The following is a 24,845-nucleotide window of genomic DNA, read 5'->3' on the forward strand; positions in this document are numbered from 1 at the left end:
GATTGTATGTGCATGTGGATAGAGACAGAAACTGGCTACGAGAATATCATATTTGTGTGTTGAGAGCACCCAGGGGAAACTAAAGGTATGTGGATGTTCATAGAGAATCTAACAGAGAAAGACAGAGCATGGAAGTGCATATTAAAGTGCCACATTCACTGCGTTAACGGTTTTGACAGTTGGGCTCAGGTGTGTTGGCAGCAGCTGAGACTAGTGCAGCAGGTCTGTAGTTCAGGGTGTGTGTGTGTGTGTGTGTGTGTGTGTGTGTGTGTGTGTGTGTGTGTGTGTGTGTGTGTGTGTGTGTGTGTGTGTGTGTGTGTGTGTGTGTGTGTGACTTGCAGAAACACGTTCAGCTCAACAGCAGTGTTTGTGGTTGCAGTCAAAGAGAAATAGTTGAGATAAGAATATTTGTTATGTAATAATGTTAGGTGGCTTTGGCACAAGACACTGGTGCACTGAATCAGACAGTTAAAATTAAAAAGTAAAAAAATACTTCTATCTTTAAATTTTTATGCTATTTCTATCTTTTTGTTTTGTTAAAATAAGAAATTTGAGAATGAAAAATAAATTTAGTGATAATAAGGTTTAAATGATATCTAATGCATAACATCTTTGCAACATATTGGCGAGGTTGTGCAAGAGCAGTTTTTGGGTACAATAAACAAGCAGCTGTTTTTATATTAAGATTAAGCTGTTACATCACTCTCGAGCAGATTAATCTGACAAAATGTCCATGCTTAATATTGTAGAAAGCACTCAGATTTGCACAGGCTTATATAAAGCAAGAGACAATAACTTTAAAGGTTTGTCTTATGAATAAAGTCATGTTTTTGGAGCCAAGTGTAGGGCGACAGCAACACATTCCTTGAGGCAGCAGAGAAAATGGGTAAATTCTCTAGGAAATTGGTGTGTTGGTTGAAAAGAAACAGAAACCATCTAAGTGAATTAGGTTTATATCTGGGTGGGTTTGAATTAGGTTATACAAAGCAATTGGGGATAATGGCAAAGTCTAGGCCTGATTGAGTAACCACAGTTTAATGTAAGTAACAGCTTAATCTAGTGGGGAGACAAAAAGGCATTTCATCCAATCTCTAATAACATAGCCAAATATAATTTTACAGCCTACGCTCAGTTAATTGTCCTCCCGGAGGCAGCTCTCATCAAAGCTTCCAGAGAAAATTGGTCATATGTATGCAGTGTTGGGAGGAGAACGCTCTGTCTCTCTTTACCTGTGACATTTGTACATAAATACTAAATGCTCTATTGACTGAGCAGGGAACACATCCTGAACTAGACAATCATCTTCCTGGAAATAGGTGCGTGTGTATGTGTCTGTTCTGTGTCCATAAAGCATAAGGGTGGAAAATCTATGACCTCATTCTGCTGCCAGCATTTTCTATGACAGCCCAGCCTGCAGGTAACACACGAGGAAACACCTTTCTCCTCCTTCACCTCAGCTATCCGTTTGTCCAACACTCCCATTGAGTTCAGGCTTGCCAACAGTGCATGAGCTGAATGACAGCTGGATGTCATACGAGTATGAAGTCAAATGAGCAGAGTTATGGAGGTTCTGGACGAAGAAAACACTTTAGAAGTAAACTAAAGCATCCCCCACAGAATTAATTAATTTTATGGAAGAAGCAGGGATGCACAAACATCACTCTCATGTGCAACCGATTTCGAATGACAGGTACACAGACTAAAGAGTAAAAGACAAGTTGTCAAGTGTGAGAGAAGTACATTCCATGCCATTTGCGGGCACATGCACAACCTTTAGCTGAAACTATGACTTTGACTAGTTACTTGGACAGTAACAACTTTATGGACAATAGCTAACCCGCAACCTACCCTGCGACCATCAAAGAATAACCAGCATATAATGGATGGAATGGAAATTACTTTAGACATCAATTAATAATTTCAGTCCTCAACAGGACATCTTCATATTTATACCCATAACTTTTTGCCATAATGTCCAGATGTGTAAAAAGCCGATGGAGAAAAACTAATCTCACGTCTGTATCAAGGAACTATGTCCTCCCCTCACCTCCTCTGTCTGACTGATGAAACTGTGAGACCTGATGCAAGTAGACATACTACCATGTTTCAATGTAGCTTGTCACAGAAAAATGTTCATAGACTATGATTTCAATGTCAAATCAAGTACTTTTACAAGACTCTGATAAAGTGGTGTAACCTTGACAGTATACATTTCCATATTTAAATCAAACCCTTTATTTCTTTGTCTGAGCTCAGGTCACTTCTAAATATTTACGATAAAACATACTTATCAAATCACGAGTAATGACGATACTGATGCAGCATCCACGTTGTATAAATAATGTCTTTTCATGTTTTGGACTGATTTTATTCAAAGTGATTTGACTGCGTCTCCACTCAGCTATCCAACAGCTCAACCATCGAGTTCTCAGCTCAAACTGGTGAACCTCCCAGTAGGCCAAATGTTATCAGTGTAACTTGATCTCCAACCCTTTCTAATGAGAGGGATTGTTTGTGGGGAGACTTTAATAACTCCCATAGCCTATTTATATCTTACAAGTTACACCCTCTGTGTATGACACACACAAAACCACACATGCGAACCTAACACACATCAACTTTCACAAAGACTGTCTGTACTGCTATGGAGGATCAAAAGCAGGCAAGCAAATATTTGGCTACTTGACGCAGTTAATCCAAATATTAAAAAAATACACACACAAACACACAGATCCTTTCTTTCAAATCTAACAGTTTACCTAAGCAATCATGTAGTGACGTATTAATTATTTGTAGATGATGATAGCTGTGGTCTACAACATGAACAAAATGTATTCTGTCTGTGAAGAGGTCTTCAGCCATAAATATTCAGAGACCACGTTTGTAGGGCTACATGACACCAATCGCTTGATGGAGGCAGGATTAAGTTATTTAACAATTTAATCCTAAAAGTGTGTAATCTTGTTTGGTTGTTGACTTAAAAGCAGAATGTTTTCCCTTCTATTTATCCCCTGTAGAGGACAGCCCTTGTGGTCCAACTACACCCAAACAGGAAGACAAGAGGGAAGGCTATGAGGGGGAGAGAAGGGGAGGAGGGGAAGGCAGAGGACGGAGGCAGCAGCTGGTGCGTATAGCCTGGGCAGGAAGGAGGGAGAGATAGCGGGTGAGAGTAGACTGGAGGGAGCAAGATAATAGAAGGGCAACATGGTGGATCACTTTACACTCATGTCTGTTGCTGGTCCACTCCACAACCATCCAGAGCGAGTTTGGTCCGAGACTAGCAAATGTTTCTTTGGAGGTGTGGAGAGACCTCAGGAAGTAAGAGTCACTACACTATACGACACAATAATACGACTAATGACAGGAGCGGTATCTGGTGTGGTACTACACAGTCTGGCAAGTGTTGTGTGAATGCAAACCTGCCTCTGACAAACTGTGAGACACTTGGAACTCAGCCTGGCAGAGAACTGCCAATCATGGATAAAGACTGCTGGGCAACCCTTAAATCACTTGCCCCTGGTAACAACATTTAGACCATGGTAACCGATTCCCTCACTTTCTGTGCAGTGATGTACTTCCGTTTCAGAAACATCCTCTTCTGGCCTCTTCTTACGATCTTCTGTTTTATTGACAAAGCTATTGTCTTAATGATTTACAATACGCTACTCAAAATAGCAAAGCCAAAGAAGCAAAACAAACAGCACATAAAATAAGAAAACAGAGCTCACAAGTAACTCAACTTCACTGCCTATTGAACATTACTTTGAAAAGTAAAGATATTTCAGAAAATTTGTTACAGTTCAGATTATTTTGTTCCAAGTGTAAGAACCAATTTTAATACACAACCACAGGACTGCAAGGGCTCGCACAACGTACATTTTACCATCTACCCACATCCGTGAGTCTGCGAGGCAGCCCAAAACTTTACAACCATGCAGATCCTAAATGTGAACTGTATGTGCCGACATACATAAACATGTCCATGTGTGTAGACACCCAGGGGAGTATAAACAGAATCCTGTGCATGTCCACATCCAGTTTTGAACTATATCTGCCCTTTGACAGTATTATTTAAATATAATGTGGGGGAAAAAAGTTTGTGTATATTTGAAGACCACCCCTAATTACTCGGTTATAATTATTTAAGGAAACGTAGAAGCTTTGTTAGTAGCTCTATATTTGTTGTGTGCTGCAACATTATGCTGACACACAGACAGATGGCCTCCCACCTAGAACCCCATTCTGCCCAGGGTGTCTTCCTATTAAAAGGGAGTTCTTTCTTGCCAATGTGGCCAAATGTTCGCTCATACGGAAAATCTGGGTCTCTGTAAATAATATAAAGAGCACAATCTAGACCTGCTATATAAGCCTTTATTGATTGGACAGTTGTGAGAAAGGGAGAGATACCCAATGTCTTTCTTTCTTCTTGGTTCCACTCTTAGCTCACTCTACATGCACCATTTAGTTTAAACTATGTCAATTTAAAATCATTGAGGCCACACCCATCACTGACTTTAGAGGACAGAATTTGATTTGACAGAAAATTATTTGGAGGCCAGAATGTGGCACTGGGGAAACTCCATCAATACTGCATCATCTTTTCTAAACAGATTCACCCAAGACTGTAGAGAATCATTCAACAGTTTAGACTTCACTCAAACATTTTTAATGTCAAAGACTACTTTAATGTCAAATGAAGACAAAAATTTAGACACATTTTTCCAACCATCCTTGCGCTCCACAAGGGAAAAAACTATGTTCTAATGGCTATTGAAAAAAAAAAACGTTTTTAAATAAAGAAATGATGGTTTACTACCTGTAAAATCAAAAGCTGTATGCCAAATAAAGTAAAACTTGAAAAGTGTGATATGTGAGGGAGGGGAGTTTCATGAGAAAGGAGGAGCCTGATTGTCTACTGAAGCTTGCAAATATTAGCAATGTGAGCTTCATGCCTAGTTTATCCCACTTACTTAACTGATATTGCTTTGTTCTTGAACTGTTTACCAGCTGACCCCCTGCTGTGGGGGAAATCACAATGCTTGAACCACCACAATGTGTGCAGAAGGATGAGAACATTTTATATTTCAGGAACGGCTTTCAAATCAAAAACACTGAAATACGTCGGAAAATGTCTCCAGTGAACATGTAACCACAGCGCTGATATTTCATCAGCTTCTGTCAACAAATATCTAGAGTACATTTCTCCAAAGTGAGCACCCCTCCCAGAGATTACAGCATAATGCTCTCTCTTCAACTAGTTTTAGTAAAAATGTGTTTGACCTTTTGATGCAAGAACTGAGAGCATGTGACAGCTCAATGTTTTACATGCACTATATTTTGAAGCAGACTAAACAGTTGTTTATTTGCTGGTGAAAACTGGGAGATTCGCCAGAGCATTGAATTAGTTCTTGCAACATGAATACTACCTAGTTATTTAGCTACAAAGTCTAATTAAAACCAAAAGCAACAATCTCTATAATAAATTCTTTGTCCTGTTTGTCTGACTTTACAGTTACAGAAACGCTGTAACTCTATTTTTAGTGTCTTTTTCTCTGTTCCCCATACACGCATTACAAGCTGTCAATTTATGCAGCAATCCCCTGTAATTCCAGAGATAGTTAACCTGACTGAGTGGCTGTTTAAACAGCACGGCAGCGCAGACTGATGGAGCTGGGATCGATGTATGTGGCCCGGGGGCTCTGGGCACTGCCATAATGACGAGGGGGGGGTCAAGGTTCAAGGTAAGTTAAAGTGCAACGCTGCTGGTGTTGACAAGGCCAGGACCTGTTGAAAGGATACGTGAGGATTTACTGGACTAAAAAGGGAGTAATGCCAAATGTGTGTTGCAGCAGAATGATTAAACACTTCATTCTACATTCATGTTTTGTCTGTGACCTACCCTGTCCTACTTGCTCCTGTACATCTTCTCTCTGACCACTCCTACTTTTTCCAGCCCTCCCAGAATGCTGGTAGGGTTCACTGGAGATCAGTGATAGGTGATGTCATGACAGTGTGTGCATTCACTGTGGTTGGCCTCTGAGTGTCTGTGTGTCAGGGGAGAGGGAGGGGTCCTACTAAAGCTGGAATGCAGGGGTACATCACTATGAGGTCATGAGAATGATGGGATGTTTGTGCAGAGGGAAGGCGAGCCGTGAAAGAGATTTTTAAAAAACTGGGGAAAAAAACTGACCAAAATCCAAAAGGTGAAACATTAGCTTGCAACAGCTGCCTGGCTCAAACTATTAAGCATGATTTCAGTTTACACGTAAAATTTTAAAGCTCAAACACTCCCCGTCCACCTAAATCAACCCAATCACCACTGGCCAAACTTGATTAAAGGGGCTTGGGTTATGGGTTGGTTGGGTTGGTTAGCGAGGGTGTGGTCACTAACATGCTCCAGCCAGAAAGAGGAAAATGAACTCACAGTGAACTGAATGTGATCTGGGCTGCTAGTGTTAGACAATACAAGCTATTGTACTGCTGCGGCTGTGCAGCCTCATCAACAACATAATGCCCTTTAGATCTCCCCTACCCTCCACCCTCAGACCCCAGCAAAGCCATGCCCACATCCGAACTGATTCTATCAGAGCAGCAACGATCAAACTACAGCAGCGCTTTTCAAATGGCCAGGCCACAGCAATGAGAAAATACAATACTATGGAGAAAACTGCTGAATTGTCACTTATTATGTCGGACAATCACTGACCGACGAACAAACATGTCATGGTTCTTCTGATAGGTTACTGCTTGAACTACTCATCACTAAAGTCATTACACGTGCAGAGATGTGTTTACAGCAATATGAAAGATAGAAAAGGGAATCGGAAACTGTCCATACAAGGGCTGCAACTTTTTGATGTCAAACATCAGAAAATTGTGAATAATGCCATTTATGTCAGTGTCAGGGAAAATAATTTTGGGGCTCAATGTAACGTCATCAAATGTCTTGTTTTGTTCAAGAAACTGTTCAAGACCCAAAAACATGCAGCTTACTTTGATGTAAAAGAAGGCAAAGAACCAAACTACCCAATTTTTCCTTGAAAATTACTTTGAATTAACATAGTAGCTCTACTCAAGAATAAACTAAACTAATTTCCTCTTGTACAAATTAATTCAAATTTTAATTTCACCCATACAGTTATGGCCTATTAGTGGTTTTGGCTGCCCCATAAAAGCAAGCCCTACAAATGTGAATGTCCCTTACTGACTGACAAGTAACATCAATGGTTGGCTGGCTTTTTCCCACTGGCCCTTGTTCTTTCAAAGTGATGACCACATTATGGGGAGTAGGACTCCTTTTTGGTGGCCACTGATACTCTCAGCTCTAGTGTCAGGCATGAGTAGACTCTGCCTCTCTGCTGCATATCCATCACAGGAACATGAACAGCTGAAGTGGAAACTATTGGTGTTATGCTGCATTCCTTTTTACATCGGAAGTAGGAGCTGGGAATTAGGTTGGTTTTAGTTTTGTTAATTTTATGGGGTGGGGACAGTTTTCTCTGGCCAGCTTAGCCACTGTTAGCAATACCAGTTGATAACAATGCATTAAGCTGTGTTTTGTGTATACAAACACTCTAGCAACTGGTCCACAGATGAAAGTAAGACCTTACAGTGTGTATAACTGATATGAGACACAAATAAGACAGAACTGCTACAATCAGTATATTACAACAGCCTACACCACTGTTGGTGTGTGTAGAGCAGCCATCTTGGATTTTAAAAGTGGGGTTGGTGAGGATTCTATGACTTTCTGAGTCAGACTTTCATCCTTTTTTTTTTTTTTTACAACTGGGAACTGAAGAAAAATCCACATTAAAATGTAACGCAACATTGTGCAGGGTTCAGATTGACTGACAGGGGAGAGACACTCTATGGTGTAGCAGGATTTCCTAACCCAGTGATTGTACAAGACCCCAATTTTATGTTGGGAAAAAAGGAACAAACATACGAGTTTTACATTAATCGAATCAGAGCATCAGACTGATTCCCTCACATCAGTGGATCCTCACCTCCTCTCTGGGATATTATTTGGAAAGTGTCTTCATTTCTTGTAAGTGATCTCCAGGTCGCTCTGTGCGCCTGACGGCTCAGTCACGTTCACTGCAGTGATCTGATGATACATGCACAGTGTTAGAAGATATTATTAAAACCTATTAATGACTCGGCTCCGTAACTCTGCTGTTAAATGGAATCTAAACGTAATTTGCTGTAAATTGATTTATATATATGTTTTAATTAAAAGGTTCGTGGGGAACAGAAATGTCGCGCGATCAAAACTAAGCTGTTGGTTTTAATGTAAATTATGAATTGGATCAATAATCTGGCTTCAGTTCACCACCTCACGTCTGTGTCGCCACTTTCCCGTCTCCAAAACATTCGTACGCATGGGTCAGAGTTTGCGTGGAAATACGCAAATTTTCCCGTCAAGTTTGTTTTTAGAAATCCCAACGTTTGCGTGAGAAGTGGCGTACGCACGTTTCAGGCCCCATTTTGTGCGTATGCAACGGTGATAAATGAGACCCCAGGTCCCTATAGTAATCGTTCATTAATTGTAATCAAGGTAAAAGCTTGAAATCATATCGCCCAGCCCTATACAACATTTTGGTCTCAATGGTTTGAATTTAGTGCAAGCATGACAGACTACAACTGTATTTTCTTGTTGATTCCTCTAGATGTTGTGTTGCAAATCATTTCTCTGAGACAAAATAAAGCACACAGTCAGTTCAGCCAATATGAGGTTATGATCATATGTTACATGCCTAAATATAGCATTATTCATGTGAGAGATAGTCTCACATGATAGGGAGCAAAGGAAGTCATTTTAGACTACATTGCTTTATGAAACTGAGATGCCTACCAGAGAAATTAAAGAGAATATTAGCTCCTTTTCTCTCTCTCTGGTTCTTCAGCTGTTCCTTGATGCATTATTGTGGATTCTGTCTGCCTACATGGCCACAGGGCAGCGCTGAGAAAAGCCTACTTTGGGTGCATAGCTGTCTCCTTACGTCATGGTAAGGCTTATGGGAAGTACTCCTATGCATTCCCTGGAGTGTCTGACTCTGGATGCATTTGTGCTTTTGCAAACATGTCAATTTGTGCTCACGGACATTGTTAAACCAGCGGTGTGTACCTTGGTTGTCTGGTATATTTTCCACTGAACTTAAAGTGCAAAACATGTTACACAAGCAAACAACCACTGCACAATCCTCCACAAACTGTACAGTGACAACCCCGAAATTGTGACGACAACATAGAGACCCCATGTGGGAAAAAACTGAAATATCAGAGCTGCATTCAAGCACATCATATTTGTCTGCTGATCTTTTCAGTCTCTGCCTCACTTCTGTCCTAATTCAAATGTAAAACTTTCAATCAAGGACAAATCTCTCAAACTGGTGGAGGAGGCACATTAATGAGAAATAACCAAATGTATCTGTTTGGAATAGATTTTCCGACCCTTGTTGTCACAGGCACAGAGCAAGCGTAAAGGCAATTTTACATTTGTTAAGTAACTAAGCCATCTAGCCAGGGGGACATCAAGGCACCAAGGCTAGAATTAGACCCAGTTGAAGCAGAAAAATAACCAAGCACAAAGCTTTTAAAAGCAGTCAGATAACATGTTGCATTTAACCAGCATAATTAAACACAGACTGTGGTTCATTTTATTACTGACACGTGCTGGGGTCCCTCATACGCGACACAAATTATAAACGAAAAAAAAACAAGATCAAAAGGAGTCAGTGGAGACATTGTGAAATATGTACTGCGGGTGTGGAAAAGATAAATGTTGAATAAAAAAAGTAAAATAATGACTATGTCTGCCAATACGTTTTTTGATTAATCTTGTGGTATGTAGTGTCAGTTTGTTCGCTACAATTTACTAAAGCTCCTTTCCTTAACATTATTACTTGATTGTTTTGTTTGACGAACACACTAAACCCCAAAGATGTTCCATTGAGAATGATATAAAACAGATAAAAGCCCCAAATGCTTTAGAAGCCAAGGACCAGTGCGATTTTACGTGAAAATGACTTAAATTCTATGATTATCAAAACACATGCCCGTTAATATTTATACTACAAATCTAAAGTGATGAGTCATTAATCCACCAACTAATTAATTCACCCTGAAAGGTTAAATTTCATACAGGACAGAGGCTGTGAGCAGAGCAAATAACAAACACAGGGGCATACTGCTCAACTGAGTAAATAGTGGTGTGCAGATTAAGTCACAGGTAAACTTTAAGTCATCCCCATGTATGTCCTGTGAGAACAAGAATTTCCATGTGCACCTAAAACAAAAAGGAAACAACATAGCTTACTCATTTATAATGCAGCAGAGGAAAAGGCCAAATACAGGTGAAGAGGGAAAACGAGGACTGTCAAGTGTTCAGCCAGTATTTTATGTTTTCAGATTCACACACAGGTTCTGAAAGTGGCATTTCATCCAACCATTATTCTAATCATGGTGATGATGACTACTCTTTTGTAGTCATAATTACCTATGTCCAAATCCTGCATTTCCATGTGCACCTGCTCCTAACCTGGTTACTTCTTCTAACAGGACATATTTCATTACTGACTTGTCACCCGTTTCACTACCATTCCTTGTCAGCTGAATGACATCACAGTTCCTAAATTGCCAACAGGTATGATCACAGAACAAACAGATCAAACGCATTCACTTGCATGACAGCACTAGCTCCTGCATATCTGAACTGTATGCAACTCAACCTGAGTAACAGCTGATACACAACACAGGCTTGGACTTAAATGTCACAAGCTCCACTGGAACAATGGCTCAGCAAGTTTAAAAGCTATGACTTTCATTATGCTCACCTGCCTCCTCATTGCCCTTCAAGTTCCCAGTCATGAGAATATGAAAAAAAACTGCATTTACTGTGGATGTTTTACTTGATAAGGTCACTCTAAGATTAGTGACTCTTGAGAGCAAAGCAAAGATCAATTACCATAGATAATCTATAGCCTACCTGCTACATCAGGAAATCCTCTGCCCATTCCCTGTAAGATGCAAAGTAGGAAGTCTTCCTCTTACTAAAGCTTTCATAAAGAAACCAAAGACATATGGGAGTTGGGAATGTGGCTTGTATGATGTGTTATTTCATAACAAACACCACTGTTGTGTGTTGCATGCACCCTGCATCTGCACACAAAACTACAGTTAAAACCAAGGGACCCGCATCATGGAAAATACAACACAATACAGTAAAACAGCAAGGTCACCGAGCCCCGCTGGAGCGCTGTGCACGAGCCCTCTCCACAACCAGAAAGAGTCCCGTCATACATTATTAACAAGGGACAAACTATCTGTTTCAATTCTACTGAGTGGTTGGTGGACCCTCACAGTAGGGCCCTGGGGCCACCAGAAAGTCCTTGAGAGGTCTGAGAGTCCCCCCCCTAAAGCTAGCTCCATTAATGCATGTTATTATACCGTTTTTTAATGGCTGTGCAGCCACGTCATCAACATAATGCCCTTTAGATCTCCCTTACCCTTCACCCTCAGACTCTCAGACCCTCAGACCCTCAGACCCTCAGATGCTCTTCTTGTAGATGATTGCTTGAATGTCCCGTCACTAAAAGTACTTTTAATAAACATCTATAGAGATTTATTTAGAACAATTTAAAAAATAGAAATGGGAAAGTTAAACTTTCCATCAAGTTATATTTCTACAGCAGTGGTTCACAATTTGAAGCTTGGGACCCTAAATCAATGTGATCTGGGAAATAAAGCTTGACCCATTTATTGGTTGACCGATAATACCGATATGAGCCTTTCCAGACATGTCGGTATCGGTGTGTATGTTTGCCGATACGAAATATGTGCAACATTTATTCTGTAAAATAAACGTTGCTCTACAAAATTAGGGAAATTAGGGATCATCGCAAATATTTTTTATATATCTATTCAGTATAATAATTTTTTTTACCCTCCAATATCTGTATCCGCATTGGCCCATCAAAAACCGTATTGATCAGGTTTTACTAATAAGGAAAATTAAGTGTATTTTACAATTTGTTCCTCTAATTTGAGCTTGTTTACTTGTAACATACTAAAAACTTTTACCTCTTCAGTCAATAACAGCAACTGAACTGCTCACAACTAAAGCCATGTGATGAGAGGTCACAAGCACATACCGCTTTATTAAAAGCCACAAAAAAATGGTAACCACTGATCTAATATTTGTATTTTAGTGGTATGTGATGTGGAGAACTTGCTTCACCCAATACACTGTCCAACATAAAAGTCTGCAGGCCACTAGACAGGAGAGTTAAACAGAGTTATAGATGCTGGTTTACAGGACATGCAAATCCATCCACTTACTTGTATAGAGTCGTTCGCCATCGTTGTCTGTGCTGCTCTGATCACAGACAACCTGTGCACATGTGGGGCTCGTCCTTCAGGTCAACGGGCTGTCTCCTCTCCCAGGACAGTAAAATAAGATGGTGGTAGTTGTAAAGGAAGACGGCTATTGCTGAATGTTATCTTCACTTTATACAAACAGGCTGTATAGACACAAAGGCAAACAAGTCAAGAGGTAATCCGCATTGTTGGGTTGCCCGGCCGCGCCTGAACTGATCCTCCCAGCGTTTTCCAATGTGTGAGGTCCTCTCTTCACTCACATTAAAATGCCTTGTGTGTTGCGTTTTTAAAAACAAAGACGAGTCTTCCGCTGCTGAGCTACACACTCATTGTTCATCTTATTCCCTGGAGGTTCGTCATTCAACAGCTAGCAGCAGCAGCAGCTCCATTAAAACACACGCAGCGGCAGCAGCTCCTGCTCACACACACCACATGAAATAAAAGAGAGACCCTTCCTCTTCTTCTTCCTCTTCCTCTTCTTTTCCCGGTAACATCCGTGAAACACGCCTCAGTCTCTGTATCACATGCCACACACACACACACGGAGGAAGGAGAAGAATACGCCGCCTGTCAGTCCTCCAGTGGCCGCTCACACACACAATGACGGACAATGGCCAGCTCCTCTGTCCGCTCAAGGTTCCGCTGACTCCACTTAGACGAGCTCCGGCGACATTGAGCTGAGTCGCGTCTTCCTCGGTGGTTTGTCGCTCAGCATCTCCTCACGTTCAAACTGCGGCCAACTGACGCCACGGGGGCACGCGCACCACACCATTTGTACGACAGACACTGCCGCGCGCCCCCGACGCTCTGGCAATGCCGCCCGGCCGCTCATTGGTCCGGGGCAAGGCGGCGGGGGCGCGCCCGGATGTGCCATGTGACCCGCACTAGCACAGTCGTGGTGAACTGTAACTTATAATGAACCAACTGTTGAATACACACATGTGAAGGCAGTGACAACAACACAGAGCCATACTCACAGACACACAGTACTCACATCGTGTACTAGTATCACACAATATTTCAATGTTTAAGGTAAGATAATCTGAAATAAGATAAAATGAGATGAGATAAGATAAGATAAGATAAAATGAGATGAGATGAGATGAGATGAGATGAGATGAGATGAGATGAAATGAAATGAAATGAGACAAGATAAGATACGATGAGATAAGATGAGATGAGATAAGATAAGATGAGATAAGATAACATATGAATATGAGTATACGTATATGTATATATGTACTTTTACTTAACATACAGCAATGTTGATTTTAGTTATGGATATGGTTTTAATTCCATGCAAAGCCTAACTGTTGCTGTCTTATGACTTCTTTTATTTTTCTTACATTTTTCCCTTTCAAGTACCATCTGAAGTTCTCGTTTTTGTAGCTTCATCATTTCTCTTCACAGACCGCTACACTTATAAAGACTCACTTGAATACCTTTACCTGCTGTAACATATTATTAAAGATAATCCAGGTACAAAGCGTAGCTAAGTAAACCAATTAAATAGTGTGTTGAAGGCATTAAATGAACCAGGTCCAAGCTTTAAGTCTGAAGTCTAGTACAGGGCATGTCTCTTTTAAATAAAAGAAGCTCCAAAGCACAACTGAGGCTGAACTCATCCGGACACATTCATAACAAGCCTGTGTTCTCATGTGTGGAGGGGAGAAGGTGAGAGAGGAAAGCTCATCACAGGGAAAAGCAATGCCACGGTGGTGTGAGTGGGTAGATTTGATAGAGAAGGTGATCTGGACTACATTTGCATAGCTGATTTGCAAAATGAAAATTTGTCAGCAACAGGATAAGTAGGAAGACGGAACAGAGCGTAACCCAAGTGCTCTGAGATACACACACAGCACATATCCTGTATACTGGCAAATCTGTAAATGTATCCACATGAATTGATTCAGTGTGTGGATGTGTTGAGAGGGGAGTAATGATTTATAACTGGCTAACAAGATGCCCTTCTTCACATTTCCAAACAATCACCTCTGTTGTCAAATAAATGTCAAGCTGTAAATTATGTTTTGTTGGGTTACTCACATTTTTATAAAGAAGCTGATTGATCAGTCTTGTCAACAACATGTTTCATATCATAATAATAGTATTTTTTATTTTAAAGTAGTATTTTAGAGACTTGTTTTCATGTATTTCAGTGCACAGGGATTTTTCAACATATTTTTCTACTGTTGTGACTGTTGTATTTTTCCTGGTACTCACATGTTTTCGTAATGCCATCTTAAAAACTGTCTTTGTAAATCTCAACCCAAAACAGGCTAGTTATGATCATTTATATGGCTAACTACAGATGTACAATTGATTTAGACTATTGCATTGTGCAAATTGTGGAAAACAACATTACACTTCTCCACAGACATTCTTTTACAATTTTGAAGTAAAATCCATCAAATATCTGAATGACAAATAACAAGTATTCAATTATTAAAAATGGTTGTCGATTATTTCACTTATCAATAAAAGGATGTTGGATTATTATCTAATTCGGAATTTGCTCCAACATTTTTTGTTTGTAACGTGAACCTCGAAAAAAATAAAACTTTTTTTTTACTTTATTGTTTTCTTGTTGAGTCGCAGTGACCGTTGACCTTCTGACCGATCCTCCACCAGAGACGGTAAGTTAGCTTAACCGCTAGCTACGCAGCTAGTTAAAGTTCGTTCATCTGTTATTAAAGCATAATAACCTACACTCTGCTTGTGGTTGGATATTTAACTATGGTGGGATGCATTCGGTCAACAAACTAAACACACGATACGTGTACAGTCTTTATATGAAGGTTATTTATCTGCTTTGACTCGGGTGTATGTTAGCATCGGCTAGCATTTTTGGAAATTAGCAAACAGCTTCGTATCAGCTAACTGACTCTAACCGCTCGTGCAGTGCAGGGCAGCGTCCAAACAACCGTTAATGTGGCGTTTTGTTGTTTTTCAACAGGTTTCCGAATAAATGCGGACTTTAGCTACAGCAGAAGACATGACAGGTGTCGAGGGTGGAGTTGAGCTCCAGCTGGAAAACTCCCCTCCGGGACATGAAGTGATCGGGGAACGGCCGCAGGAGGACGTGAGCGCGGCTGAGGGGCCGTCAGAGTCCGGGGAGGGCGAGTCCAACTCCGGCCAGAGAGGTCGAGTAAAGTCTCCCATAGCCGGTGGGTGCATGTCAGATCCTACACATCTTTAAGAGTTTAAATAAAACAGACACATAAGACACGGCCTCTTAAAGGGGCTTGATGCTGTTTGTATTTTTAAAGGATCCACTTTCCTCTTGTTAACATTGATATTGAATGGGTCTTAGAGCTGGAGGAGGAGGATGACGCACCGCTGTCAGTACTGGCTGACGTCGCTCCGGCGCCACCCCGCGGTGATACTGCGACCTGCAGCTGGGACAGTGAGGCCCGCAGCTGTCCTGAGCTCGGACATCAGGAGACATGTGTCCAGTCCATGCGGCTGCAGCTCCAGTTCCTCCTGAGCCAAGCCGATGACTTGATGAATGGGTGAGTGAGGGTCTCAGGTGACCACAATACACTGGCTTTATCTATTTGACTTAAATCTCTGCCTGCTTCTTCCACCTTAAGACTTTCTCCCAAAAATCCCATCAATTGCTGCTTTGCAAAAAGTTGCACATGCTTTCATATCACCTCACCTTGAGTAATGTTCTGCACTTTACTAAGTTTTCAGCCAGTGCTCCCTCCATTGTATTCAGTTAATGCAAAATGCTGCTGCCCGGCTTATCACTTGAAAAGGCATTGACCACATCAACCATGTGCTCTCCCCTTTTGTCAGAGTTCGCTGCCCATCAAACTTAGACAAAGTCATTCTCTTGCTTCTTTTAAATTCCTTCTTTAAAGTTGACTTGATTTTTTCAAATGGTTGACATTGGCCGTTCTCTTTTCTCTGTGGATGTTACATGGTTTTATTCCCATTTGATCTGTCTGGGATTGTTTATTTCTTGTAAACTTTGTAACATTGTTAAGTAAAGGGCGATATAAATCAAATGTATTGTTTTTTTTATCTATTCATTTATCTGTTTTTATAAGGATTGACATTCTGTCGTTGTGTTCTGACAGGCAGGATGATCGAGAGAGGGAGGCTCATGCTGCTGCCGTACCAAACTTCCTGTGGACCTGTCAGCCTTATTTTAACTACGTGGAATCCACAGCTCAGAGCAGCCTGATGTCCCAGCACACCCCTCTGCCTTATGACATCCACACAAAGGTAAATGCTTCCTTTTCTCCCCTGTAGGATGAAGCCGTTTTGGTAGCTTTGGTTTCATTTAGCTCAGTTAGCAGCTTTTGTATCCAGAGGATGTTGAACTAGTGTTTTGCATTAATCATTCCCTGTCTGGTTTTACACTTTCATAATTTGTTTTATTTTTCTAATCACTTGGCTTCTAATAAAGTTGGTGTACAAAGTTGCGTAAATTGTTTGCAGAGCCTTTCCATGTAATGTAAAGCTACACACTATAAATATTCGGACACTGTGCTGACCGACTAATGTATTTCCCATATTTTTGTTTTCTGTATTTGCCAGTGGAGAAAAATGCTGTCAAGAAGATTGACAGATGATTTGTTCCTTGAATTTCAACTACACATATGACTAAATGTGACACATCCAGCTTCATTTGAATGCTCACACTATACGCCTTACTTTGATTAAAAGAAACAGATGCTCTCAAACATTAAAGACTGGAATCCTGGGAACGTAGAAATTACACTTGGGTGCATGAAACCTATAAACCATAAAAAAAACTTCATTATAAAAGACTAAAGCAATTTACTTGACAGATCACAGAGAATTTTCACTATAACAGACATATTAGCAAACAACAGGTTTAACTGCTACAGCTTGACTCTAAACTTCTACTCTGTGTGTGTGTGTGTGTGTGTGTGTGTGTGTGTGTGTGTGTGTGTGTGTGTGTGTGTGTTTGTGTGTTTGTGTGTTTGCTTGTGTGCGTGCAGCTGTTAGACTTCTCTCAGCAGCTGTGTGACAAGTTGGAACAGCTGGTGTTAACCCACGCCAGACACAGTCTCCTCTGTTTGGATGAATCTAATCCTAACAGGTACAAACACACACACACACACACACACAGGAACAAGATCTAGAATTTATGAAATCTTCATACATATATATATATATATATATATACATACACTTTTCTCCTGGAAGATTATTGTCATTCTTATCCTTTAATAAATGTTGTCTGTCCAGGTATCTTGGTCCTCAAGGTACATCACATTACAGTTGTGTTTATTGATTTATGTCCATATAAATACATACAGTATAATAAAACCTTAAATTTATGAGGGCAGGTATATTTTGGTTATAGTTTATAAATATTTAACTTTGTACATTTGCATACCTCCAGAGATTCAAATTCTAGTTAAAGAAGTTGCTTCAAATAACACAAGCCTGTAAGCAGTGCCCACATTATCAACAACACAACAAATAAAACCAAAACATTCACAACTCTTACAGATTGTAGAAAGTATAAATGTTTTTAGCTGTAAATGTTGATTCACCCATTTGTGACTTTCACTACTGTAACCGTCTCATTTCCCAGCAGGGATCAGTCTGTTTTCATTTCTTTTACCGTCTAACTCTCCAATCTCTCCCGTCTGCGGCCCCAGCTTGTCTCACTTCTGCATCGGTCAGACTCAGCTTGGCCAACTGAGGCTGACGGCGTTTCGCTACTGCAAACCCACTCCGTACCTCGCCCAGGTTGACACAGGCTTGTACAAACGGATGCGGTGGAACCTGGAGACGCTCCCAGACAAACCACAGCAGGCAGATGAGAAGCAGGTTGGAGAGAGCGAGGAGGAGGCAGAAACAGTTAGAGAGACAGAGTAGTGAGTTTCTCCATCTTTTATTTCCTATGTCCCTTCAGTTCTCGCTCGGCCGCTCACTGATGAGAATTCTTCTTTTAAAAACCTTCTGCCATGATGACATGATGTTCATTGATCTCTAATTGTCAGCTTACTTTCTTACTGTTGTGTTTGTGTCCCTATTAGTTACTTCCTGTGCTATGAGGATATTCCCAATGCACATGCAGATGCTGAGGATGAGAGCCAAGGGGACGTGGTGAGGATGTGGTCCATCGGTCGGTGGGTGCAGGTGAAGCCAGACCCTGACACAGAGGACATCCATGACTGGTATACTCGTATACATTCTTCCTTTTAAACTGAGAGTTGTTCTCCTAAAGCTGGGCACAGACCACAGGAATTATGGGCCCATTTAACCCTGATTCTGACATCCTGAGAATTGGAGGAGAAATGTGGTCTGGAACCTTGGTTGATACTGATGTTCGGCCCAGATGATGTGAGGGCTTACAGAGCCATTCTTTAACCTGCCAAACTGCCTGCAGAATGATCAGCGCTGCCCCAATTTTACATTCTACTTATCAAACATAGTTGATATTTAGGATTTAAAATCAGGATGATTATGTCAGTTCTTTCTGAGCAGAACCACAACAGCCAATGCGAGAGATAGGGGCAGTAGAGGAGGCTGCCAAGCAACAGTAAACAATCTGAGGCTAATGCCAGCTAATCTGCTACCATTGACAGATATTATAACTGAATATTAATATTTTCTCCTTGACCATTTTGTCATCCTGACCCCCCTTCTGCTTCTGTTTATCAACATAAGAGGAAGTTGTCACTCCACGCCACTCTCCAATTTGTTTACATCTGCTTCCCCATGAGGTCACATGAGATGTAAGATGTCGTGTCGCTGCCTGTGGAGCAATAATCGTAATAATATCCTGTACTGTGTGATGCACTGTTATTTTCTAATCTTGTAGCGTGTGCAAAAAACCTACAGGACGGATTAACATGAAACTTGGTGGAAGCATGTGGTATGTGCGTCAAGAAAGAACACATTCAATGTTGGTGCAGATCCACATCAGGGGGCGGATCCAGTATATTTTTTACTTTCCTAACTTTACAAGATAGGGTGTTTTTGAAAATTTTTACTTTTTTGATGGATCTTGATGAAAAAAGCAGGCACATTTTGGGAACAGATATCTGGGAACTTGGTGCAGCTTGATTGAATTTAAGGGGACTTGGCTTTGGCGGAGGTATACGCTCTATTGAGTGCCATTGTAGTGTTTGTTAGGTTTTTAAAAACTCCTGTTGTCTGAACTTAAATACTTGTATTATATATATGTATATATGTATATATATATATATGTATGATATATATTGCTAATTGCTACAAAAGAAAGTCCATCACATTCAGGATCCTCATTAATATCTATGACACAGCTTCTCTAAATGAAAACAAACTCTTGATATGTTGTCTGACATTTGTTTGTATGTGTTCATGTGGTAGGATCACGTGTGAGCTCCCTCAGGCCGACTATCACAGGCTGTTGTTCCTGGGCAGTAAGGAGCCGTCCAGCTGCAATGCTACAGAGCTCCTGAAGCAGCTGCTGTTGTCAAAGCAGACAACACAGTGACGCTCGGCTCTGTAGGAGTGTGTGTGCATCTGTGTTATAGTGCACATGACATCTACATTGAGGATTCACACAGCATGTGGAAATGGACTGGACCAGTTTAGTTCACAGAGGACGTTGAAGGTAAATCCTGGTTTGAAATGTGTGTGGCTGCTGGCGCACAGACACCTGAGCTGAAATCGCCTCACACAACCTCAAGCCAATTCCATCTCCTCTGTCAGTTTAGGTAAAAATAGTTTTATGCTGTGCACCGAGTGTGAGGTTTTTCTGCACAATGTTTGTCACTTTAATCTGTTCAGTGTTCATGTTGTAACCTTCAAAAATATTTTTATAGAGTTTTTTAAATATTCTACATTTTAAGTGTTCACACTTTTAAGAGCATTTTGTTGTGTTGTAAATAAATACAATATCTTGTATTTTCATTAAAAAAAACATTTTATTTACATTAAAAGTTGCCTTGAAATAATTACACACAATCACAGGTTTTTGTTGTTCAGAAAGTCAAAGACAATAAGGAATTTCTTTACACTTTAAAACGAGCTGCCATGATTTGGGCCCCACAAGTGAGAAAGCCCAGTTAACTCCATCAGGTTCATCATCATCGCCATTTAAATTAGTACACATGAGCCTCATTTCATGTTTAATAAATTAATATCCAAAATGTCAGATTCAACACCTTACACTGAGTAATAAATGACAGTGTTTTCCCCAGAATTCAGCCTGCTGTGTTCAGTTTGACCTTACAACCATTCAGCTCATCAGTTCCAAAGAGAGGGCATAAAAAAAGGCATTTTACTTAGAACAAAGAATAAAATCTACCATTTACAACCAACATCATTCATTCTCTAATTCATTACAAATCTATATCTGACTCTTAAAGGGCTGCTATACTTCTAAATCTCTCAAGTACAAAAGTAAAGTGGAGTTTCCCTTCATTACAGTGATCAGTCTTTAAACAATATACACAAAAAAATACTACTCGGGCATGTTTGCGTGAGCACATTTCAAAAAGTCCAGCTTTGTCAAAAAATACAGTGAGCGTAATGTTGCCCTGCCTGGAGGAACAGGAAAGCAGTTTTTATAGCTTCTTCACAAGCTCCGATAAAGAGACTGGACAAACTAGCGTGCAATGGTCAGGGGGATTTTTCTTCACAGTGAAAAAAACAAACGGGTATGAATCTGTCTGTTGAGTCATTAAAGATTAAACACTGGATTCCGAATCTTCTCTGTTTTCACTTCAGCTGATAAACAATTCAGCCTTTATACTGTTTAACACCGGAGGGCAAGACAGCAAGTCAGGAAGTGACTGAATACAAAACATGGATGAGACATGGGGGAAAATAAATGTCAAATTTTCTGACACTAGTCGCTTATAGTCTCCAGATTTTAGAGCCCTTCGGTCACATCTAAATTTGTGTTAGGAAATTTGGCTTTAAAGAATTCCCCAGTCTTTAAACCAGTGACCTGAGCCTGTCTTCAACACTGACCGACCAACACACAGACTGACGACGGCATACAGCACAGATAAGAACATTTACAACCAGTGAGAGAGACACACACACACACACAGAACCGTACTGTAGCTCATCACAGTCAACAGTGATACACAAATAATACACAGAATAACCTGATACCAAACCCTTCTCCTCCTCCTGATATGACACAGTGCGCTGACCCCTGACCCTCACACAAGTGTTGGTTCAAACCTAGAGTCTTGTTTAAAGTCTGTGTCCGATAGAATTACAGACTATCATCTGGCCGTTGCCTGTGACTGAAGAAGCGTCATCTATCATGCGGGCGTGAGAATCTAAGGAAGACTACACCTGTGGAAAAAAGTTAACGTGCGGCTACAGAACAGTGACGTCCACCAGAGGAGAAATAACCTTCAGCAGTATAAACCTGATCTCAATCATGTGCTCGTTGACTCCAACCTCAGTAGTGCCTGACTCCAGTGTGTCAGAGGGAAATGCTTGCACGTCCTAATGACCTTTAGTAGGGTGATGATTCTGATTTCCTCGACCTCCAACAGACAGATGACGACAGGGACTTTGTTTCTGGGCCTTGATCAACATATTTGAATCAGTAAATATTGTAAGACTTGAGGAATTCGAATAAGTGCAACTTCATGTAAATCTGTGAGCATCATGTAGTTCTGTTTTAGTAATATTCAGTGGTAAGAAATCTCCAGTGTATTCCCACTTTTAAATAACATGAGATATGAACAGCTCTGGCTTCAGTCAAACAAGCTACAACCAGTGTGTTTACCTTCGACTAAATGTAGCCATTTGGCATCATCAGGATGAGTGCGTGTGACCAACCATGGCACAAAGTTTTGGCATAAAGCAAAGTGTCCAGTTACACCCTGATTGGAGTGATGCATCATGGGACTCTTGTCAATAATCACATGGTTTCAGGTGTGTGTGGGTTGAGACCTAATTTCAGTGTGTGTTTGTTTCCATGGTGTCGGATAACGAGTGTGAGGTAAGAGAAGGGCTGAGTTTCAGTGAGGTGTCCTTTTGTGTTCGTCTACTTAAATTTCCACAGTAGAGAAGAAACAGGTTTCCTTTATCATACCTTCATTTGGAGAATATATATGTTTGATCCCTTTTTTCAATAACAAAATAATTATTAACCACTCAACGCATCAGTGTTAGATTAAATAAATATTTGAGAAGAATAAGTATTCGAGCATAACAATATAACCAAATATTCAACACCTAACACTTTGGATAAGCTTGTTTGTTTTCAAGTTTTGTTCTTAAATGTAGAGAAGGATTTAAAACAGCATCTCGAGCTTCATGATGGTTCAAAAAGATGCACAAATGACTTATTCAGTTTTTGAAATCTTAAAACTAACCATTTACTTTGTTGGGGCTGGAAACTAGTTACCATCACCGGAGAGTCTTATGATGAAGTCACCAAAGGCTTTTTTTTTTTGCATCAATAAACAGCTCACATACTTGTAAGAAACAGTCAGCTGTTCAGCTGTAGCACCAAGAATTAGCATCTGTGAAAAATGTGCTTGTTCTTCCAGTAGTTAGAAAACCCCTGTGTCTCTCAGGTGAATCTACAGCCGATGTTCTCAACCTTTTGTCTCCTGTATACAGGCTGTGACCACTTCAACTGCAAGTGATGCATCTGTCTCAGGTTGTTCCACCACAACACTTTTAAATGCCACAAAAAAGGTAAAAGATTTCAGTAGTTTAAAAGGGGGGGAAAAGCAAAGCATTTATCAGGAAAGCCTGAAATATATACATCTATTTTCCTGCTCTTTAATCGTGTTCATTCTCTTGCGACCACTTAGATTTAGCTTTAGATTTGTTTGAGACCCACTGGTCCACAGGTCTACAGGACTGGGCAGTATTTGATCCTTTCATTGATTTTTTTTTTTGTACATTGCGAAAACAATTATTGATTTGTCTCAGGTGGTTATTTTTCTAAAATACTTGGCTATGAGATTTGCGACCTTCATTACAATACGATGGTCATCTAAGTGATGTCGATTATCTTCTTTTAACAGGTATTGTCTTGTCATTTGTTCTGGTAATTAGTTTTTCCCAGTGCAAACCTTTACGTCATCTTTTACAGCTGTTCTCAGAACTCATTTGCTTAATTGTGTGTATAGTAACAATAAAGTCAGATAAATTGGGCTGAGTAGCTATTTGTGTATCATCCTGTTTGTTTCTGTTTGTGTGTGCGAGTAGACAGCATGTGTGTCATCATCCCTGTGTGTGTTATTAATGTTTAACAGTAGTGGAGAGTTAAATCCCACACTCGCTCCTCAGTGATGCGTCTCCAGCTCTACCACTGTCCACTCTCCCTGTGGGGAGCTTCCAGTCGCCTCTGGAGAGAAACTACTGACGGAGGTGACGGTGGCAGAGGGAGGGGTGAGCGGGGGCAGCAGAGTGGGCCACAGGCTGCTCTCCAGGGGGCTCAGGGTGCCTCCTGCATACCCCGGCATCCGCAGCAAGGACATGCAGCCGTCTCCGTTCAACAGCAGGGTCTGATTGATCAGCTGCTGGACAATGTCCACTTTCTTGCCCCAGTCCAGGTCCAGGGGTGGCGGTCGCTCTGGAGACTCAGGAGGGCAAGGGGAGGAGCTGTCATTATCCTGGGAGGGGGGGCTGGGTGTCTCAGGGGGTTCTGGGTGGTTGTTGGTTGATGGCAAAGAGTCTAGATGTTTTTCTTTATCTGACATCACTCTTTCAAAGTCGCTGACTATCTTTAAATTTGACATCTCTTTCTTGGGCTCCTTCTCTTTAGATGGATTCAGCTTGTTTATTCCCATTTCTTCATCTTCAGCCTCCTCTTCATCACTGTTCTCAAGAGCTTCATAGATGGTGCAGAGCCCAGAGGAGGGGGACAGCAGCACGGTCTGACCTGTATTAGACTGTTGCAGCTCTTGTTGCCACTGCATGATCTGTTGCCTTTGCTTCAGCTCCTGTTGTTGCTCCTGTAGTTGTAGTTCCAAGTCTCTCCTCTGCTTCAGCTCCTCTTCCTTCTTCGTCATCTCTGCCTGCTCTCTCGTCTTCCTCTCCTCATTTTTTTTCAACTTCATTTCTTCCTCTGCCTCTTCCCTCTTCTTCCTCTCCTGCTCTTTATTCCTTTTTATTTCTTCCTCGGCCTCCTCTTTCTTCCTCCTCTGCTCCTCCTCCTCCCTTCTCTTCCTCTCCTGCTCTGCCTCCTCCAGCGGCCGGTTCTGCTGCTCCCTGCGCTGCTGCATCTCCAGCAGGTGTCTCTGGTGTTGCTCCAGCCTGCGGAGCTGGGGGCTCAACGCATGCTGCCCGAGACTCCTTGGCGGGAGGTCGGCACAGGTTAGCTTTGGCGAGGTGACGGCGGCGCAGAGAGGCTTGACGATGTCGCAGTAGGTTCTGGGGTACGCTGCATGCTCGCGGCGGTGCGGTAGTGCAGTAAAGCCTGTGTGTGAGAGGAAGTGGGAAGGAAGATTACAGAAGTGTGATGTTGTAAAAACAGAAGTGACAAGCAGCAGGACAGT

The 24,845-nt window shown here is 41.1% G+C and overlaps 3 protein-coding genes across 6 annotated transcripts in view; 1 reads left to right on the top strand and 2 right to left on the bottom strand.

Moving 5' to 3' along the window:
* pkn1a (protein kinase N1a) overlaps positions 1-13,183 on the bottom strand; it is a 52,131-nt gene extending 38,948 nt beyond the window's left edge. For all 3 annotated transcript variants that reach the window (XM_034586858.1, XM_034586831.1, XM_034586821.1), the window contains exon 1: positions 12,343-13,183. In XM_034586858.1, the coding sequence (XP_034442749.1) occupies positions 12,343-12,363 (21 nt within the window). In that variant the 5' untranslated portion in view covers positions 12,364-13,183. The remainder of the gene's footprint in view (positions 1-12,342) is intronic.
* Positions 13,184-14,978: 1,795 nt separating this feature from the next.
* c1h19orf67 (chromosome 1 C19orf67 homolog) lies at positions 14,979-19,995 on the top strand. Of its 2 annotated transcripts, none has more exons than XM_034586913.1 (8): positions 14,979-15,017; positions 15,338-15,548; positions 15,695-15,893; positions 16,467-16,614; positions 17,358-17,458; positions 18,027-18,245; positions 18,408-18,548; positions 19,723-19,995. In XM_034586913.1, exons 2-8 carry the CDS (start codon positions 15,350-15,352, stop codon positions 19,850-19,852), a joined length of 1,137 nt encoding a protein of 378 aa, XP_034442804.1. In that variant the 5' UTR covers positions 14,979-15,017; positions 15,338-15,349; the 3' UTR covers positions 19,853-19,995. The 2 variants fall into 2 exon arrangements, with proteins under 2 accessions (XP_034442804.1, XP_034442805.1); XM_034586914.1 differs by having other exon boundaries at positions 19,726-19,995.
* Positions 19,996-20,265: 270 nt separating this feature from the next.
* The window catches only part of si:ch211-214c7.4 (platelet binding protein GspB), a 30,080-nt gene continuing 25,500 nt past the window's right edge, over positions 20,266-24,845 (bottom strand). The window contains exon 6 of the mRNA XM_034586788.1: positions 20,266-24,766. Within this exon, the coding sequence (XP_034442679.1) occupies positions 23,631-24,766 (1,136 nt within the window). The 3' untranslated portion in view covers positions 20,266-23,630. The remainder of the gene's footprint in view (positions 24,767-24,845) is intronic.

Source organism: Hippoglossus hippoglossus, chromosome 1 (assembly GCF_009819705.1).
Source record: "Hippoglossus hippoglossus isolate fHipHip1 chromosome 1, fHipHip1.pri, whole genome shotgun sequence".
NCBI lineage: Eukaryota > Metazoa > Chordata > Actinopteri > Pleuronectiformes > Pleuronectidae > Hippoglossus > Hippoglossus hippoglossus.

What these genes read in the sequence shown, in the direction of transcription:
- c1h19orf67 (XM_034586913.1), top strand. Translation starts at nt 15,350, where the DNA reads ATGCGGACTTTAGCTACAGCAGAAGACATGACAGGTGTCGAGGGTGGA. An exon ending in GCCGATGACTTGATGAATGG is followed by an intron (nt 15,894 to 16,466) that starts GTGAGTGAGGGT and finishes GTGTTCTGACAG; the next exon opens with GCAGGATGATCGAGAGAGGG. An exon ending in ACAGTTAGAGAGACAGAGTA is followed by an intron (nt 18,246 to 18,407) that starts GTGAGTTTCTCC and finishes TGTCCCTATTAG; the next exon opens with TTACTTCCTGTGCTATGAGG.